The 14144-nt window shown below is 42.1% G+C and overlaps 1 protein-coding gene across 1 annotated transcript in view; it reads left to right on the top strand.

Annotated features, from left to right (window-relative positions):
- Positions 1 to 14144, top strand: part of LOC115172417 (protein Daple) — an 84549-nt gene that overhangs the window by 28352 nt on the left and 42053 nt on the right. Inside the window, exon 4 of the mRNA XM_029729842.1 lies at positions 3285 to 3354. Coding sequence (XP_029585702.1) covers positions 3285 to 3354 — 70 coding nt within the window. The remainder of the gene's footprint in view (positions 1 to 3284; positions 3355 to 14144) is intronic.

Here is a 14144-nt window from a genome sequence, read left to right as displayed (position 1 = left end):
TAATGAATCATTTCTGGACAAAAGTTAGATTTTTACAATGTTAAAGATGAAATATTTTTTGATTTTTCAAAAGGGAGATCCGGGTCCAGAGTAATGCCTAGGTTCTTCAGTTTTATTTGAGACGACTGTACAACCATCGATTCATTGTCAGATCTGACAGCAGATCTTTGTTTCTTGGGACCTAGAACTAGTGTTTCTGTTTTGTTTGAGTTTAAAAGTAAAACATTTGCTGCCATCCACTTCCTTATGTCTGGAACACAGGAATTTTGGGGCTTCACCATGTTTGATCGAAATGTACTGCTTGTGTGTCTTCTGCATAGCAGTGAATGTTGAAGTTGTTTCCGAATGACATTACCAAGCGGTAAGATAGATAGATAGATAGATAGATAGATAGATAGATAGATAGATAGATAGAGAACAATAGTGGTCTTAGAATGGAACCTTGAGGAACACCGAAACTTTCCATTGATTTGTCAGAGGACAAGCCATCCACAGAGACTAACTGATATTTTTCTGACAGATCAGATGTAAACCAGTGAAGAACTTGTCCGCGTAAACCAAATGTGGCTTCCAATCCCTCCAAAAGAATGTTGGGCTCGATTTGGTGTCGAATGCAGCACTAAAGTCTAGGAGCATGAAGATAGACACATGTTAACGATATGAAATCAAATCGTAATTGATTTGGTATGCAGATGACTCTGCTCTACTGGTGTCCCATAAGAACACAGCCTCAGTGGAAAAGATCCTTAGTGCAGAGTTATACAATATCAGTAAATTACTTTCAGAAAACCTTTCTCTGCATATTGGAACAACAGAATCCAGAGTAAAGCTTGAAGTTCCCCTGGTTTTAGTGTCTAAGTGGGCAACTCAGTGGTTACACAAAAAACCTCGGTCAGCTACCTTGGGTGTGAATTGGATGGGTACTTTACTGTTGACACTATGGCTGTGAAGGTTTTAACTTCTTACAGATCATTGGGATGCTACCGTCCCACCTGCCCAACATCCGGTGAAATTGCAGAGCGCCGAATTCAAATTACAGAAATCGTAAGCATTACATACATTTTCCAACCAAGCAGATGCGTCACGAAAGTCAGATACAGCGATAAAATAAATCACTTACCTTTGAAGATCTTCATCTGGTTGCAATCACAAGGGTCCCAGCTACATAACAAATAGTCCTTTTTGTTCGATAAAGTCCATCTTTATATCCCAAAAAAGTAAGTTTCAATGGTGCGCTTGACTCAGTAATCCACCGGTTTCCCTCGTTCAAAATGCAAACAAATGAATCCCGTAAGTTACCAATAAACTTCTTCTAAACAAGTCAAAGAACGTTCCTAATCAATCCTCAGGTACCCTATTATGTAAATAAACGATAAAATTTAAGACTGAGTATACCGGAGACCAGTACCGGAGATAAATAACAAAGTACGCGCACCCACCGGAACACGCAACAAACACTACAGACAAAACGAGAGCCACTTAGAAAAACTACAAATTCTAGCTCATTTAAAAAAAAACAAGCCCGAAACTCTTTCTAAAGACTGTTGACATCTAGTAGAAGCCCTAGGAACTGCAATCTGGGAGGAAACTACTTAACTCCCTCCTCGTACTCATCTGAAGGTCGAGCATTTTAATCAGCTAGTCTGGCTATCTGTAGAGAAAAGGGTGGAGTATCTGGTAAGATCACCTTTTTATATACTGGCACTGTTGAGTGGAACAAACTATCACAGCAACTCAAAGCCTTGCCGAGCAGAACTTAATTTTAAAATAATGTAAAAATCTTGCTAATCAAGGAATAGAACAATTGTTTCATGTCTGGATCTATGTCATGTATCTATGGTATGTATTTGCGCAATGGAATTTATGGACTACCAGGGGAACTAAGGAAAAGCAACACCTGGTGACATTTTCACTGAGCTGCGGCTAGTGTACGATGAGGAGCCTAGCAGGCAGTTAGGCTCTGCTCTGTTCTGCTGTTTCTTAACCGATCTTGTGCTCTGGCTTTCTAGTTCAGTGCATTTGAAACAGAGAAGTGGGGGGTGTTTTTTGTGTTAGAGGTTTCTCAGGATGACATGGGTAACAAATGGAATGCTCAACGGTTTTTACCTGACAATGGAGCTGTAGCTAGGCCGGGGCCTCTGCCAAGGGTCTGCTGCAATGGGAGGGGAGGGAGAGTGAAAGTGGTCATTACCCCACACCACCACCACCCAGCCCCTCTATACAGAAGGCCCCTCCCTTGTAGTGGCGGCAGGCCCTTTGATTCTCCCCCAGGCCTGTCTAATCTAATGCCTCTAGAGTCCAGTGAAACCTGTATGGGAAAGGAGGGAAAGAAAAGGAGTAAAGATGTCATAGTAACTTCTGTGCCAATGCTCTCTTTTTCTCTCGCACTCTCTCTCACAATGAGGTTAACTTGACCCTAATCTTTCAGTTTTCCCTTTTTACATAACCTGCAGTATTACCTGAAGACTGTTTAATTCAAACAGACTTCAGTTAAATTCTCCAAGAGTCAAGTTTTTCATTTTACGACAATGAGTTGTTTGGAGCACATGCCTGGGGTTTACAGCTATAACCATTACAGGTGACCTACCAGTGTCAAGTTGTGTGGGTGTAATGTTTTCTATGTAGGTGTGTGTGTTTGAACGAGGAGCTAAGGTCATTTGGACGTGTTGGGTCTGGTTTACTGTGTCTGTGTGTGTGTTATAGCTTGTTACCAAGGTGTCCATTGTTCCTCTGGTCCATTCTCTCACACAGACATTGAGCATTCAATTTGTTACCCATGTGAGTGTGACAAACGAGAGAACAAACAGTACTTACATGCATGCACATGTTGTATGTATGTGATTGTGTTCCTTCCTGATTCCCAACATGTACCGTTCTGTGAATTTTGTGTGTGTTATTACAACCCTGCCCATTTTCTCTCTCACTAGGAGATTGTTACAGCTGGGCACTGCGTTGATTACTGTATGAACTCCCCTCCTCCCCAAACGTGTTCTCTACAAACTGAAAATGGTCCTCCTTTCCATCAATATTTCCTGTCTGTGTTTAATACGTTTCCCTTTCCCACCTTGCTGTGGGTCCCTGTTCAAGCTCTTAGCGACTTCACCCTTCAAAATCATGCCGGTGGAAGCTTCCTGTTCTGTTCTAGCTGGAGTCTGTGGCTTTATTAGTTAGCCTAGTTAACCCCTGCACTGGGTTACAAGTCAACACAGGACTTCTGCTGCAATGGTTTCCTTCCTCTGGTCCTGCTCTTACTTAACCCGGTATGTTCTCCTCTGTGTTTTCAGGACAGTCTCCAGCAGCTCATCCTGATGACCCTGCCTAATGTGCTGACCATCGCGAAGGACCCCCTCTCAGGTACTGTGGTGCTCATTCTCTTGTTCACAAACTCACAACAAGCCTCAGGTAGCTACGCCTCTAAATCCAGTTGACTAGCTGGCTAGTGCAATATTTAAATTAGGGGTTCCCATCTCTTGTTCACACTCACAATAAGTGCTTACAAATGCCTTTACGTATTCCCTTGTAATCTCAGACACTGTACTGTATGAGGGCCTGTTGGGGTGGAAAGGATGCACATGTTGTGGCCTTTTACTGGGGTCAGTCAGGAAGTGGGAAAGGCAGGAAAAGTCCATTGGAGCCCTTCTATCTGTAGGAGGCTAATCAGGCCATGGAGAGTGCTGAGTGTGTGGGCTCTCCGGCCTGGTGTTGACAACCTCGCCAGGATAGACCTGATATGGCTAGATGTGCCTATGGAGACCGTCAGACCTTATATAGTGGGTGTGGAAAGGTCAGAGGCCTGCTGTCCGCAAGATACAGGTATAGCTGGGGATAGTTCACCTAAGGCTACTATGGTATATTGAGCCTTGATGGGACCATCTAGTCTGATTAGTAACAACTAAACTTTTATGAGAAGGAAGAGTTGTTTTTGTTTCCTCATCTAATTTTAATCTCTGATCCCAGAACCGTATATTGTGTACACTACTCTGTCATGAGTTTAAATTTAGCTAGTGTGGTTCATGGCGCCTCTGTCCCTTATGACTTTTTTGAAACTCCACCTAGCTAGATGACTCCATAAAGCTAATACCCCGTAGTTCACACATAATGTATGTAGTTCATGCATGTACTTGCAGTACTGTATGCATGAATGAATAAAAGGAACACCAGACCAGTTATTTCTATGGCTTTTGTAACTGCTGGCGTGAGAGTAGAGTATCTCCAGGATAATGACGTCATGTTTGAAGTGTTCAGCTTCACCGCCAGACAATGTTGTTCCTTCTCCTCCCGGTGGCTAGGCCTTTCATGGGTTGGGCCACTACCATGCCGCTCGCACGCTTGTTTTGCATGTTAGTTCCTGCAACTGTCTGTCAGACACACAAATAACTTATCAAGACCTATGTGGTTTATTTTTTTATTTTCTAGCCGGAGGTCAAGTTGTCTAGATCTAGGCCTATTGATTGGTTCCGTATGAAAACGTGTTTAGCAATCAAGGACAATAGTGGTCTAACATTGAGTGGTGGAGTTGTTGGGAGGCTTTAGCTGTAAGCCAGCCTTGGTATGTGAACTGAATCTCAATATTGGTTAATGGGGGGTATGTGTGTGGATTGATGCGTTATGTTTGTACGGAATGGCCCCAGGAAGTTAGCTTTTCTGTGACTTCCTATGTTAAGTGTAGATTCGAAACAGTGAAAAGCTCCTCTCAGGGTTACACCACTGCCTGCCCTGTGTAACTCTTTTGTCTTCTTAGTTGGTCTCAATGGAATAAGGGCAGAGCTGGGTCGCAGACAGAGTCTCCATGGCAACCGTGTTGCCCCTTCCCCAGAGTGTTGATCAAGCTTTTTTGAAGTCCCTTCCAGGCCCAAGGGGACACACACACACACACACACACACACACACACACACACACACACACACACACACACACAGCTGATCCCAGACAAACCCTGCACAAAACAACATGGTAAATACTTTTTTACAATCATATGTGTCTTTTAAAAATGAAGGGCTTGCTACATCCACAAAACACCCAAATGTAATCCTGAGCTGTGGCAGATCTTAATGATTGACCCACTAACTGATGGCTCCTAACCATCAGTGATGGGCGAGATCTTCCAGCCCACTGGTGTGAGAACTGGGGGGATGGGAGAGGTCCACAAAACTGTCATTTGGGATTTGCTGCCTGCCTGGCAGGTTGATGTTTATTGGGATGACGCTTGTGTCATTTCCCTTATGATTGATGAGGATCTTCATATTGCAAATGGATGGTCCCTTACTGGACGTCTGCGAGTGTTATTAAAATAGGCCGAAGGCCTCAGGTCGTCCCCCTGGGCCCGGTGTTCCGGGAAGTAAAAAATAAAATGCGTTTTCTGGACAATTGGTTTCTGCAATATCAAATTGTAATAAATAATAAAAAAATCTGCTCTTCCGGAAAATTCCACCAGCTGGCTGTATATGACAAATGGACATTTCATCACCAAATGGACATGGCCGTTTCTCGTAAACGGAAAAGACTTCAAACGAAACTCGGTGAGCACAGGGGTGGCCAAATGTACTTTTAGCCTAGAAACAAGATGGCATCGAGGCCACAACGCTCTTTGAGTTAATGCACATTTTGTGGGATTAAAGGTTGAAAACAGTAATACAGTGCTAATTTGACCGCTTCACGTCAAAGTACATAAACCTACAGTGTAAGGAAAAATACAGTTGAAGTCGGAAGGTTACATACACCGTAGCCAACTATATTTAAACTCGGTTTTTCACAATTCCTGACATTTAATCATTTAGGATCACCACTTTATTTTAAGAATGTGAAATGTCAGAATAATAGTGATTTATTTCAGCTTTTATGTCTTTCATCATGTTCCCAGTGGGTCAGAAGTTTACATACAATCAATTAGTATTTGGTAGGATTGCCTTTAAATTGTTTAACTTGGGTCAAATGTTTTGGGAAGCCTTCCACAAGCTTCCCACAATAAGTTGGGTGAATTTTGGCCCATTCCTCCTGACAGAGCTGGTGTAACTGAGTCAGGTTTGTAGGCCTCCTTACTCGCACACGTTTTTTCAGTTCTGCCCACAAATTGTCTATAGGATAGAGGTCAGGGCTATGTGATGGCCACTCCAATACCTTGACTTTGTTGTCCTTAAGCCATTTTGCCACACTTTGGAAGTATGCTTGGGGTCATTGTCCATTTGGAAGACCCATTTGCGACCAAGCTTTAACTTCCTGACTGATGTTTTGAGATGTTGCTTCAATATATCCACATAATTTCCCTCCCTCATGATGCCATATATTTGGTGAAGTGCACCAGTTCCTCCTGCAGCAAAGCACCCCCACAACATGATGCTGCCACCCCGTGCTTCACGGTTGGGATGGTGTTCTTCGGCTTGCAAGCCTCCCTCTTTTTCCTCCAAACATAACGATGGTCATTATGGCCAAACAGTTCTATTTTTGTTTCATCAGACCAGAGGACATTTCTCCATGTGCAAACCGTAGTCTGTCTTTTTTTATGGTGGTTTTGGAGCAGTGTCTTCTTCCTTGCTGAGCGGCCTTTCAGGTTATGTCGATGTAGGACTCATTTTACTGTGGATATAGATACTTTTGTGAGTACTTCTGTACCTGTTTCCTCCAGCATCTTCCCAAGGTCCTTTGCTGTTCTGAGATTGATTTGCACTTTTTCACACCAAGTACTTTCATCTCTAGGAAACAGAACGCGTCTCCATCCTGAGCGATATGACGGCTAAGTGTTCCCATAGTGTTTATACTTGCGTACTATTGTTTGTACAGATTAACGTGGTACCTTCAAGCATTTGGAAATTGCTCCCAAGGATGAATCAGACTTGTGGAGGTCTCCAATTTATTTATTTATTCTGAGGTCTTGGCTGAATTCTTTTGATTTTCCCATGATGTCACGCAAAGAGGCACGGAGTTTGAAGGTAGGCCTTGAAATACATCCACAGGTACACTTCCAATAGGCTAATTAACATAATTTGAGTCAGAAGCTTCTAAAGCCATGATATTTTCTGGAAGATTACAAGCTGTTTAAAGGCACAGTCAACTTAGTGTATGTAAACTTCTGACCCGGTTGGAATTGTGATACAGTGAGTTATAAGTGAAATAATCTGTCTGTAAACAATTGTTGGAAAAATGACTTCTATCATGCACAAAGTAGATGTCCTAACCGACTTGCCAAAACTATAACAAGAAATTTGTGGTGGTTGAAAAACGAGTTTTAATTACTCCAACCTAAGTGTATGTAAACTTCTGACTTCAACTGTGTAACCAGCTATTTATCTATAGTAGTTTACGAGAATTCGTACAAAGTCCATTTCATGATGCTTAAATAAATGTTTTTAAGTTGACGATCCAGTTGAGGCGTGTTCAGGCGAATCCATTAAGGTGGGTTTTGGGGCTCCATGGGATTTTTCTATACTCTCGCTCTCACACACACAGTCAAATGGAGTGACATAGTGTGGGGCTTACAGACACACAGAGCCTGAAATAGTTACCTGCATTCGAACCATCAAAGAACCGTCAAACCTAGAGATCTGAAACGTTAGAATCCTGTTCCAGAGCTTAAGTCAGTAGTTCACGGTGAGTTATGTGTCTTTAGAAGGTTCTCAGTCTGAGAAACAGCCTCGTCCATTTGCAATGTCTTCAATTCATTTAACATTGCAAAAAAGACAAAATTTAGGGAAGTCCCGGAATCACAAGACTAGGTACATTGAAACCGCCTCGGCCCATAGAGACCGACCCTACAGGTTTCTGTCCGGTAGCTTGTTCAGGGACCCTGTAGCAACCAATGAAAAACGTGAATTTTCAGCACTAATTAAGGTCGCTGCTCTGGCTCCGAATGACCTATCGAGCCAAATTCGGGGTCGCCTCAGCTAGGCCTACATAATGCCAGAACTGGACCCAATTTTCTTTTTTTTATGGTTTTAACTTCACTAGGGTAGGGGGCAGCATTCGGAATTTTGGATGAAAAGCGTGCCCAAATTAAACTGCCTGCTACTCAGGCCCAGAAGCTAGGATATGCAGATGATTTGGATAGAAAACACTCTAAAGTTTCCAAAACTGTTAAAATAATGTCTGTGAGTATAGCAGAACTGATATGGCAGGCGAAAACCTGAAGAAAATCCATCTAGGAAGTACTATTATTTCAAAAGGCTGTTTTTCCATTGAAAGCCTATCCACCATACAAAGACTTGGGACCCAGTTCACAATCTCTATGGCTTCTTCTACATGTGGCCAGTCTTTAGGCATTGTTTCAGGCTTTTACTCTGAAAAATTAGGGAGATACAGCACTTTCAATGTGGACAGTGGACATTTCCAGACATGAGTCCAGCGCGTGATCGGGACCGCGCCTTTCTTGTTTCTCCTTTTCTATTGACAAAGCTTTTGTCCGGTTGAAATATTATTGATTATTTATGACAAAAACAACCTGAGGATTGATTTTAAACATCGTTTGACATGTTTCTACAAACTTTTATTGTACTTTTTGACTTTTCGTCTGGATGGTGAGAGCGCGCTTTCTGCCTTTTTTGGATTACTGAACTAAACGCACCAACAAAACAGAGGTTTTTGGACATAAAGAGGGACATTATCCAACAAAACAAACATTTATTGTGTAACATGGAGTCCTGGGAGTGCCACCAAATGAAGATCATCAAAGGTAAGTGATTAATCTAATCGCTATTTCTGACTTTTGTGAGTCCTCTCCTTGGCTGGAAAATGTCTGTGTGGTGTTTTGTGGCTAGGTGCTGTCCTAACATAATCGCATGGTGTGCTTTCGCCGTAAAGCCTTTTTGAAATCTGACACAGCGGCTGGATTAACAAGACGTTTATCTTTTAATCCTATGTATAACACTTGTATCTTTCATCAATGTTTATGATGAGTATTTCTGTAATTTGATTTGGCTCTGCAATTTCACCAGATGTTATTTGAGACAATGCATTACTGAAAACGCGCCAATTTAAACAGGTTTTTGGACATAAAAAGGGACTTTTTTGAACAAAACGAACATTTATTGTGTAACATGGAGTGCCACCAGATGAAGATCATCAAAGGTTAGTGATTCATTTAATCACTATTTCTGACTTTTGTGAGTCCTCTCCTTGGCTGGAAAATGTCTGTATGGTTTCTTGTGGCTAGGCATTGTCCTAACATAATCGCATGGTGTGCTTTCGCCATAAAGCCTTTTTGAAATCGGACACTGGTTGGATTAACAAGAAGTTTATCTTTAAAATGGTGTATAATACTTGTATGTTTGAGGAATTTTAATTATGGGATTTCTGTTTGAATTTGGCGCCCTGCAATTTCACTGGCTGTTGTTGAGGTGGGACGATAGCGTCCCAATGATACCAGAGAGGTTAACAGAAGGCGCTATGAATTGTGGGCCGGCTCTGAAATATGCGATAGTTGGCTTCTAAAAGAGTTGGACAAAGTAAGTTTGTCGGTATGTATAAGTTTGGCATCAGTATGATATCCTATTGACTGATGGCTGACTTGATGACAGTATAATATATTGGCATTGTATGTTTTACATTGCGAATGGACAGTGTACATTTCCATTGTATTTAATGAGGGATTTACCATCACCAAATAGACAGGCTGAAATCAACATTAACGAGCGATGGAGAGGAACCACTCACTGCTCAGCCATCCCGAGTTCAGTCAATTGGGCATTTCTGCAGTATATTAGAGCATGTCCAATTCGTGATGTTAAATGCCCATTGTAATACTTTGCAAATGGACAGTGTACAATTGTACATTTCCAATGTATTTAATGACGGATTTACCTTCACCAAATGGACAGGCTGAAATCAACACCAACAAGTGATTGGACAGTGTCCAATTACACACATGCTATATTGTCAGTGTGAACATGCTCTTCTGCAAGTTGACAATGTCCATTGCCAATGTATATCCGTAAGGACTTCCCATTACGAAATGGACATGCTGAATCAACACCAATGAGAAATTCTGACTTCCTGTGATCAAATAGATCTTCTAGGTTGATTCAGGGCTTAACATAGTGATGTATATCATTTGGTCAGTATATAGGCCATCTCGACATTATATATGTCATTTGCACATGGTTGACTGACTTTTGTGTTCGAAAGCCGACTTCTTATGATCATATATGGCAAATGGACATAACAGCCTGATTTAGTACTTTAAATACGTGTGTATATATATATATATCTCATACACACACCATTTGGCCATTGTTCACTGACTTTTAAGCTCTGGCTAACTTCCTATGATCATATATGGCAAATGGACAAAACAAAGGCCTTTTGGGAAAACTCAATAAAATAAGACAAATGTATGTCCATATGGTTACTACATATGTATAATTGACAAAAAAAAAGACATTTCGAAAAATGGTACAAAACACACTTGATATGAGGGTTTACAATTTTGAAAAAAATGAGATTTTGATAATTTCACCCTTGAGACCTGACTTTGACCATTTCCCATATGAAATCCTACGGTGGAATGCACTCACCCCTTTGGGATTTTTGGATCGCCTGGCATTTGCCATGTTCCGCTTGCAGTATGTTTTTGATGAACTGCCATCCATTTGAGTGGCGTTTGCGATTTGTGTATACGGTTCGCCCAATGCCAATAAGTAGCCATTCCTTTTTGATCATTTCATGGGGGTCTTCCCTTACCACTAGATAGGCCAGCTGAAAAGTCAATTGGCTATACAGTGCCTTCAGAAAGTATTCACACCCCTTACCTTTAACAAATGTTGTGGTTACAGCCTGAATTAAAAATGTATTAAATTGAGCTTTTGTGTCACAGTCCTACACACAATACCCCATAATGTCAAAGTGGAATTATGTTAATGTATTAAATGAAAAGCTGAAATATATTGACTAAGTATTAAACCCTTTTGTTATGGCAAGCCTAAATAAGTTTAGGAGTAAAAATATGCTTAAATCACATAAGTTGCATGGACTCGGTGTGCAATAATAGTGTTTTAACATGATTTTTGAATGACTGCCTCATCTGTACCCCACACATGCGTTTATCTGTAACATCCCTCAGTCGATCAGTGAATCTCAAAAACAGATTCAACCACAAAGACCTGGGTTTTCTAATTGAATGTTCCTGTGTCCTAGTTAGTCTTGACTTAATTTGGCTTTAAAATCAATTGTAAGGCTTGAAAATGGCTGTTTAGCAATGATCAGCCACCAACTTGACAGTGCTTGAAGAATTTTGAAAAGAATGTGCAAATATTGTACAATCCAGGTGTGCAAAGCTCTAAGAGACTTACCCAGAAAGACTCACAGCTGTAATTGATGCAAAATGTGATTCTAACATGTATTGACTCAGGGGTGTGAATACTTATGTCAATTTGATATTTCTCTTTAATTTTCAATAAATTTGCAAACATTTCTCTAAATATGTTTTCACTTTGTCATTATGAGGTGATGGGTGGGATGTATTTAATACATTTTGAATTTAGGCTGTAACAACAATGTTGAGTAAGTCAAGGGGTATGAATTCTTTCTAAAGTCACTGTATATCGCAAAAAATCATAAACAAAAATGTCTTAATTTCAAGATGTCCTCCCAGAGATGATTTTGCTTGTACTGTTGAAAAGCGATATACACAACTTCAAGGAGTAGGGCATTCAAGGAGTTGGTCTGATCAGATTCCGTGAGGTCATTGGCCTCCCCCTTGCTTGAGGAGCAAATAGAGAACAAAAGAGGAAAGCCCCCCTCCACCCCCCACCCACTCACTCACTTGTGCTATGACTTGCCTGGACTACCTAATTCAGATGGGCCTTTTTGTTAAGTAAATCAAATTTATATTTTATTTGTTACATGCACTGAATACAACAGGTGTAGACCTCACAGAGGTGTGAAGTAAAAAATTTAAAATAAAAGTAACAAATAATTAAACAGCAGCAGTAAAATAACAGTAGCGAGGCTATATACAGGGGCTACCGGTACAGAGTCAATGTGTGGGTGTAACAGTTCTTCCTTCCCTTTCCTCACACCTACCTGGGCTCAAACCAGGGACCCCCTGTACACATCAACAGTCACCCTCGAAGCATCGTTACCTATCGCTCCACAAAAGCCGCGGCCCTTGCAGAGCAAGTGAAACAACTACTTCAAGGACTCAGCAAGTGACGTCACCGATTTTAAATGCTATTACTGCTCACCCCGCTAACTAGTTAGCCATTTCAAACCGGTTACAAGGGGGTACCGGTTAGTCAAGGTAATATGTACATGAAGGTAGAGTTAAAGTGACTATGCATAGATTAACAGAGAGTAGCAGTAGCGTAAAAGTAGGGTCTAGGTAGCCCTTTGAGTAACTGTTCAGGAGTCTTATGGCTTGGGAGTAGAAGCTGTTAAGAAGCCTTTTGGACCTAGACTTGGTGCTCCGGTACCTGTTGCCATGCGGTAGCAGAGAGAACAGTCTATGACTAGGGTGGCTGGAGTCTTTGACAATTTTTAGGGCCTTCCTCTGACACCGCCTGGTATAGAAGTCCTGGATGGCAGGAAGCTTAGCCACAGTGATGTACTGCGCCATATGTGCTACCCTCTAGAGCCTTGCGGTCGGAGTCCGAGCAGTTGCCATACCAGGCAGTGATGCAACCTGTCAGGATGCTCTTGATGGTGGAGCTGTAAAACCTTTTGCGGTTCTGAGGACCCATGCCGAGTCTCCTGAGGAGGAATAGGATTTGTCTTTCCCGCTTCAGGACATTCTTAGTGTGTTTGGAACATTGTTAGTTTGTTGATGTGGACACCAAGGAACTTGAAGCTCTCAACCTGCTCTGCTATAGCTCTGTCGATGAGAATGGAGGCGTGCTTGGTCCTCCTTTTCCTGTAGTCCACAATCATCTCCTTTTGTCTTTGAGGGAGAGGTTGTTATCCTGGCACCACACGGCCAGGTCTCTGACCACCTCCCTATAGGTTGTCTCATCGTTGTCGGTGATCAGGCCTACCACTGTTGTCTTCGGCAGACTTGATGATGGTGTTGGAGTCATGCCTGGCAATGCAGTCATGAGTGAACAGGGAGTACACCCCTGAGGGGCCCTTGTTTTGAGGATCAGCGTGATCGATGGGTTGTTGCCTATCCATACCACCTGGGGATGGCCCGTCAGGAAGTTCAGGATCCAGTAGCATAGGGAGGTGTTTAGTCCCAGGGTCCTTATCTTCGTAATGTGCTTTGACGGCACAATGGTGTTGAACGCTGAGCTGTAGTCAATGAATAGCGTTCTTGCATAGGTGTTCCTTTTGTCCAGGTGGGAAAGGGCAGTGTTGAGTGCAATAGATTGCATCATCTGTGGATCTGTTGGGGTGGTATGCAAATTGGAGTGGGAATAGGGTTTCTGGGATAATGGTGTTGATGTGAGCCATGACCAGCCTTACAAAGCATTTCATGGCCACAGAAGTGAGTGCTATGGGTCGGTAGTCATTTAGGCAGGTTACCTTAGTGTTCTTGGGCACAGGGACTATGGTGGTCTGCTTGAAACATGTTGGTATTACAGACTCCATCAGGGACAGGTTGAAAATGTCAGTGAAGACACTTGCCAGTTGGTCTGCGCATACTCGGCGCACGCGTCCTGGTAATCCGTCTGGTTGGGGTATGTAAGTACGATGACGTCATCTTTGCACTTATTGATGAATCCAGTGACTGATGTGGTGTACTCCTCAATGCCATCAGAAGAATCCCGGAACATTTTCCAGTCAGCAAAACAGTCCTGTAGCTTAGCATCTGTTCATCTGACCACTTTCTTATTGACCGAGTCACTGGTGCTTCCTGCTTTAGTTTTTGCTTGTGAGCAGGAATCGGGAGGATATAATTATGGTCAGATTTTCCAAATGGAGGGCGAGGGAGAGCTTTGTATGCATCTGTGTGTGGAGTAAATGTGGTCTAAATTTTAAGATTTTTTCCCCCCCTCTGGTTGCACATGTAAAGTGCTGGTAGAAATTCGGTGAAACTGATTTAAGTTTTCCGGCATTAAAGTCACCGGCCACTAGGAGCGCCGCCTCCTGGATGAGAGTTTTCTGGCTTATGGCCGTATACAGCTCATTGAGTGCTGTCTTAGTGTCAGCATCGGTTTGTGGTAGTAAATAGACAGCTACAAAGAATATAGATGAAAATGCTCTTGGTAAATAGTGTGGTCTG

The sequence above is a fragment of the Salmo trutta genome, chromosome 33 (assembly GCF_901001165.1).
Source record: "Salmo trutta chromosome 33, fSalTru1.1, whole genome shotgun sequence".
NCBI lineage: Eukaryota > Metazoa > Chordata > Actinopteri > Salmoniformes > Salmonidae > Salmo > Salmo trutta.
The sequence above is the reverse complement of the archived record's forward strand: the minus strand, read 5'-3'. Positions and strand labels throughout refer to the sequence as shown.